The 6,974-nt window shown below is 37.5% G+C and overlaps 1 protein-coding gene and 1 pseudogene across 1 annotated transcript in view; both read right to left on the bottom strand.

Moving 5' to 3' along the window:
• Window positions 1–1,247: 1,247 nt before the first annotated feature.
• On the bottom strand, window positions 1,248–1,702 carry LOC102861970 (annotated as a pseudogene).
• Window positions 1,703–6,637: 4,935 nt separating this feature from the next.
• Window positions 6,638–6,974, bottom strand: part of LOC102846607 (protein FAM65B-like) — an 8,919-nt gene continuing 8,582 nt past the window's right edge. Inside the window, exon 2 of the mRNA XM_006898915.1 lies at window positions 6,638–6,703. Within this exon, the coding sequence (XP_006898977.1) occupies window positions 6,638–6,703 (66 nt within the window). The remainder of the gene's footprint in view (window positions 6,704–6,974) is intronic.

Below are 6,974 nucleotides of genomic sequence, written 5' to 3'. Positions count from 1 at the left end.
AGTGCTTCAGGTCTTCTTCTGTTTCAGCAAACAAGGTTGTGTCATCTGCATATCATAGGTTGTTAATAAGTCTTCCTCCAATCTTGATGCCACACTCCTCCTCATAAAGCCCTGCTTCCTGAATGATCTGTTCTGCATACAGATTGAAAGGGACAGGGACAGGATGTATCCCTGACGCACTCCTTTTGTGATTTTGAACCATGCAGTGTTTCCTTGCTCCGTTCCGAGGACTGCTTCTTTGTCCAAATATAGGTTTTGTATAGGCACAATCAAATGCTCTGACCTTCTCATTTTTCTCAAGGTTATCCACAATTTATTGTGGTCCACACAGTCAAATGCCTTAGCATAGTCAATGAAACACAGATAGACATTCTTCTGTCACTCTCTGCTTTCTGCAAAGATCCATCTGACGTTGGTGATAATGTCCCTAGTGCCACAACCTCTTCTAAACCCAGCTTGTATTTCTGGTAGTTCTCTGTCAATATACTGTTTAAGTCTTTTCTGGGTAATCTTCAGCAGGATTTTTCCAGTGTATGATATTAGTGATATTGTTCAATAATTTCCATACTCTATTGAGTCACCTTTTTTTGTAATGGGAATAAATATGGATCTCTTCCAATCATTTGGCCAAGTAGCTGTCCTCCAGATTTCTTGGCACAACTTGATGAGCACATGGAGGGCAGCATCTCTTTGCTGAAATACACCAATTGGTATTCCATCAATTCCTGGGGATTTATTTTTTGCCAAGTCCTTCAGAGCAGCTTACATTTCCTCCGTCATCACCATTGCCTCTTGTTTCTTGAAATTCTTCTGTGTCAGCCAAATCTATTTGGTACAATAACGCTGTGTAAGTCTGCTTAAAATAGCCATGACTAAATGATTGGAAATTTTATTCTAATACATAATGCCCATTCATTATAAACTATGCTAATGTTTTCTACAAATGTCTTTTTACTTTAGGTTTATCTATTATACCTTCACTCTTTTGCCACTTAGGAGCTGGGTTTGCCCAGCTGACATGTAAACCTTCTCTTTCTGGTAGATTCTAAGAATATCCAAGAGGCATTAGAGAGACATCATGTAGGAAAAATCGGTACTTCAAAATAGTATGTGAAGAACCAGTAACTGGAAAATCTGATGAAAATACCTCTTATTTCACATTATCACAGAAATAAGGCAGTATACTAACCACTCTTTCGTTACAGGAAACAGTAGCTGTAGAAATTTTTGTTTAGCTTCAACACATTTCAATATTTATTAATTCCAAATATTTGAACACCGTGTAGTTGTGGCATTTTGGGAATTAGCACACTCAGGAGAGAAGCTGTGTTTAGAATGAAATGAGTTGAATCATACTTCTTGTAGAAACTGGACAGAAATTATAGAACTATTGGAGAAATTGTGGAAAAAAATTCCATGAAGGTGTAAACAGTATTTCATAGTCAAGTTGTTCCAAATGAGTTATGAGTCTTGCTTTACTCTGGTCAGGAGTTTCAAAGGTGTTCCTTTTACTGCATGTAAAAGCACAAACATTCCCAGATTATGTATATTTGTTAGGGTCCAAGCAACAGGAACACTGAAGAAGGGAATGCTGAGTAAGACAATATGAAGCAAGACAAGTCCCAAAGCATATGTCAGGCACATACCATGGTTATTCATGAGTGTTTGGATTCACATCACTGTGGCAAACTTCACCGTTCATGTTTGCTCTGCCACCCCAATCCCTGAAGAGGGACTCATATTTGTTTTTACTTGCATCTCTCTTAGAGCTAGGGATTTTAAACGTTTTTTATGTGTTTGTCATCTGAGTGTCTTCTTTGGTGACATGCCTGTTGCTATCCTGTGCTCATTTTACATTTGGGTTGTTTACCTTAATCTTGTTGAGGTGCTGGAGTAGGCTATAAATTCTAGATATAAGTCCCTTTTCAGGCATGTCATTACCAAATATATTTTCCTAATCTGTGGCTTTCATTTTTACCCTGCTGGAGAAGTTTTTTGATGTGCATTGTTGTTGTTTGTTACTATGTGCCGTCGAGTTGCTTGTGACTCATAGCGACCCTATGTAGAAGAGCCCTAAACCCCACTCTACCCTGTGCCAACCTCATTGTCTCTGACACACTCACTCCCACCAACCCAATCACAAAATCATTCCATCTCATCAAGGATCTTCTTTTCCTGTGCCGTCCCTCCACTCTCCCAAACATGATGTCCCTCTACAAAGACCCTCCTTGCAACATGCCCAAAGTATGTCAGACAAAGCTTCAGAATCCTTGACTCCAAGGAGCAGTCCAGCTTCACCCTCTCTAGGACAAATCTGTTTGTTTTCCTAGCAGTCCATGGTATATTCAGCATGCTTCTCCAGCACCCCAGCTCAAAGGCATCAATTCTCTTTCTATCATCCCTGGTCACTGTCCATCTCTCCGATGCATAGCACGTAATTGCAAAGACTATAGCCCAGATCAGGCGCACCTTAGTATCCAGCCTGACGTTGTTGCTCTTCAGTATTCTTGAGAGGTCCCTCACAGCTGACTTTCCCAATGCAATTCATCTCCTGATTTCCTGGCTGCTGTTACCAAGAGTGTTGACAGTGGAGCCAAGCAAACTTAAACTGTTAACTATCTCAATCTCTTCACCATCCATACTGATGCTGCCAATTGGTCCAGTGGTGAGAATCTTTTGTTTTCTTGATGTTGAGCTTCAATCTGTATTGAAGGCTGCAGTCCATGATCTTCTGCAGCAAGTGCTTCAGACCCTCCTCAGTTTCAGCAAGCAGGGTTGGGTCATCAGCGTAACTCAGGTTGTTGATGACTTTTCCACCAATCCTGATGCCACATTCCTCCTCATACAGCCCAGTGTCTCAGGTGATCTGTCCTGCATACAGATTGAAAAGATATGGAGACAGAGTACATCCCTGGCAGACTCCTGTCTTGATTTTGAACCATATAGTGCCTTCTTTCTCTGTTCTGATGACTGCCTCTTGGTCCAAGTATAGGCTTTACGTAAGCACAATCAAATGTTCTGGGGTTTCCATTCTTCTCAGAGTAAGCATAGCTTATTGTGATTTACACAGTCAAAAGCCTTTGCATAGTCAATGAAGCACAGATACACATTCCTCTGGTACTTTCTGCTTTCTGCCAAGATCCATCTAACATTAGCTATATAATCCCTAGTACCACGATCTCCTCTAAATCCAGCCTGCACATCTGGCAGTTCTCTGTTGATATATTGCTCCAATGATTTTGGATCATTTTCAGCAGAAACTTGCTTGCATGTGATATTAATGATATTGTTCGATAATTTCCGCACTCTGTTGGGTCACCTTTCTTTAGAATGGGAACAAATATCAATGTTTTCCAGTCAGTTGATGTGCATAGGGATTGAGTTTTAGGTCTCATTCATCTATTTTATTCTATCCTGTTTGTAGGTATTTCAGAATGCTTGGAAGGCTGCTAATTTTGAGGAATAGGACTTCTAGAATTCCTCCAAACTTTTCTCTGATGAAATTTATAGTTCTTGATTTTACTTCTAGGTCTTTGATCCACTTTGAGTCGTGTGTGTGTGTGTGTGTGTGTGTGTGTGTGTGTATGTGTGTGTGTGTGTGTATGGTGTGAGGTGTTGGTCTTGCTTGAGTTTTCCAATTTTCCAATTTTGCCAAAACTGTTTGTTAAAGAGGCTTTCACTTCCCCACTGAATTTATTTAATCTCCTTGTCAAAAATCAGTTGTCCATAGGTAGATGGGCTGATTTCTGGGTTCTCAATTATATTCCATTCATCTGTGTGTCCTTTACAGTCTGTGCGTCTGTATCAGTACCACACTGTCTTGACCACCATGTCTGTGTAGTACAATTTGAGATCAGGGAGTGAGACACCTCCTACTTTGTTACTCTTTTTCAGGAGTGCTTTGCTTCTTCGAGGTCACTTTCTGTTCCAGATGGAATTGGAAATTGCCTTTCCATCCCGTTGAAGAATGGAATTGGTATTTGTATTGGGATTGCATTGAATTTATAGATTGCCTTTGGTTGAATTGTCATTTATACAATATTGAGTCTTCCTATCCATACGCATTGTATAGTCTTCCCTATTTTCCAAGTTTATTTTTCTTTCTTGTAGTAATATTTTATAATTTTCTTTGAATAGGTCTTTTGTATTTCTTGTTAGATTTACTCCCAATTATTTAATCCTCTGATTAGCAATTGTGATGAGTATTGTTTTTCTTGGCTCCATTTCTGTATTCTCTTTGTCACTGTAAAGAAATCTATTTGATTTTTATATATGTTGATCTTGTATTCTGCCACTTTGCTGAATTGGTTTGAATTTCCAGTAATTTTCTCACTGAGTCTTTAGGGTTTTCTAAGTATACTATCATATCATCTGCATAAAGAGATAATTTTACCTCCTCTTTGACAGTTTGGATACTTCTTATTTTCTTCTCTTTCATTATCTGTATTGATAAGACTTCCAATACAAGACTGAATAGAAGTGAAAGTGGGCATCCTTGCCTAGATCCTGTTCTCAAAGAAAATGCCTTCAATCTCTGCATTGAGAATGATGTTGGCTCTTGGTTTTACATAAATACTTTTTACTATGTTGAGGAAATTCCCCTATATTCCTATTTTGTTGAGTGTTTTAATGAGGAAAATTTGTTGGGTTTTTGTCAAAGGCTTTTTCTGCATCAATTGATAGGATCATGTGGTTTTGTCTGTGTAAGTTTAGGTAGGTTGTGGGTTTCTAAGTATTTTTTCCATTTCCTCTAGGTTTTCATATTTGTCTGACTATAGTTTTTCATAATATTCCCTTGTTAACTTTTTCACTTTAGTTGATTCCATTGTGAGATTGGCCCTTTCATCTCTTGTTCAGATTATGTGTGTCTTTTCTTTTCCCCCCCTTTGTTAGTTTTGCTCGTGGTATATAAATTTTCTTGACCTTTTTGAAGAACCAAGTCCTGGTTTTGTTGATGGTTTCAATTGTTTTCCATTTATTTCAGCCCTAATTTTTATAATTTCAGGTTTTTTAGGGGGTGTCGGGTTTTCTTGCTGTTCTTTTTCAATTTGTTGGAGATGATGAGTTAGAGATTCAAGTATCACTTTTTTTTCCTGCCTTTTGATGTGTTTACTTATTGCTATAAATTGACGTCTAATTACTGCTTTGGCTGTTTCCCAGAGGTTTTGGTAAGTTGTATTTTCACTGTCATTTGTTTCAAGAAATTTTTCATTTTTATTTATTCTAGTACCTACCTACTCATGTTTAAGCAAGGTGTTGTTCAGCTCCCAAATGTATGGGGATTTCCCCCTTTATTCTCTTATTATTCATTTCTAATTTTATAGGATTGTGGTCCGAGGAGATGCTTAGTATTATTTCTTTGGTTTTTTTAAGTTATTGATGCTTGCCTTGTGGCCTAAAATGTGATCTATTCTGGACAATGTTCCATGAACATTGGATAAAAAGTTATACTGCACTCTTGTGGGTTTCATTAGCCTGTATATATCTATGAGATTGAGTTGCTTTATTATGTGGCTTAATTATTCAGCGTTTTTGTTGAGTTTCTTTCTGATAGTGCTATTTTTTCTTGAGAGTGGGGTATTGAAGTCTCCTACTACTATACTGGTGTTGTCTATTTCTTTATTGAGTTTTGTTAGTGTTTGCTTTGTATATTTTGCAACTCTACATTTGGTGCATAGATTTTTATTATGGTTGGGTTCTCTTGTTCTATTGACCCTTTAAACATTATATAGTGACTTTCCTTGTCCTTTGTTATGGTTTTTGCATTAAAATCTGTTTTATCACTAGTCTTTTTTTTCTTTTTCAAGTTTTTATTTTATTTTTTTTTTGGTTGGCACTTTTCAATGCATGTAAAATATTTTTTAAAGGAGTTACAACCACAAATGAAAGGATACAACACCTGGGATTTATTCCAAAATCATTCAGAAGAAAGGAAATGGGTATAAAAAGAGATGGAACCAGATTAGTCTGGTTGATCATTGTGGAAACTTGTCGATGGGCACAATAGGATCTATTTACATGGTCTACTTCCATTAAGATGGTGCAGGATAGGACAGGGTTCAGATTTGATATTCATAGGGTCGCTATGAGGCATACTTAACTTGGCAACACCTAAAAATAACAACAACTTCCATTTGAAAGTTCTTTTAATTGAAAGATTAAAAAAATATTATTACTTGAAAGCATTGAGAAAACAACTGGTATACTCTATGCTCAACCTTATACAAAATACAACTAACAGACACATTTTAAGAGTTACTGAGTCAATGCCAGGTACTAACAATAAATTACAAGTGGCAAAGTTTTCAATATTCTGAGATGGAAACTAGACATCTAAGGCACTGAGGCTAAAGGAGTAGATAAAACCAACAAACCAATATAATGTTTAAATTCACCTTACTCATGATCCCTAGATGAGAAGCCTTACATTTGACTTGTCCTTTTACAGCTTATCATCTTTCATTGAGAAATGAAAAGACAATTAATGGCACGAGCTCTGCTTTTGAAGGAACACGTCCTAGCTTTCCTGGAGAACCTTGATTTAAGCGAGCAAACACTTTATATAACCTGGAGAATTCCACTTAACTAGTCACTAACAGAAACAACACAAATAGAATAATGCCAGTTGTTGGGGGCGTCACGACAGGGAAAAGTACTTCCAAATATTCAAGAGGAGGTTGTGGTGGATTGAACACGGCAAGTCCTGCAAGGAAGAAGAACTAAATGTTCTGCATCCAATCAGGTGGCACGGCTCGATGATTTCTTTTTTTTTAATTAAATTTTATTAGTTTTAATGAACATTTACAGGGATTTTGGGTTTTCATTCCTTCATTGTAGCACCATTCTCTCTACCCTCCTCCCCAGTTTGTTCTTCTTCCCCCGCCATCCGAATGTCTGTTTTAATTGTCCAATTGCCACAGTGCTTGTCAAAGTCAGTTCTGATTAATCTCCTTTATCAGTGTGTCCTTTGCCAT

The sequence above is a fragment of the Elephantulus edwardii genome, unplaced genomic scaffold (genome assembly GCF_000299155.1).
Source record: "Elephantulus edwardii isolate Elephantulus edwardi_28Jun2011 unplaced genomic scaffold, EleEdw1.0 scaffold00239, whole genome shotgun sequence".
Lineage (NCBI taxonomy): Eukaryota > Metazoa > Chordata > Mammalia > Macroscelidea > Macroscelididae > Elephantulus > Elephantulus edwardii.
This window is presented reverse-complemented; position numbering and strand designations above follow the sequence as displayed.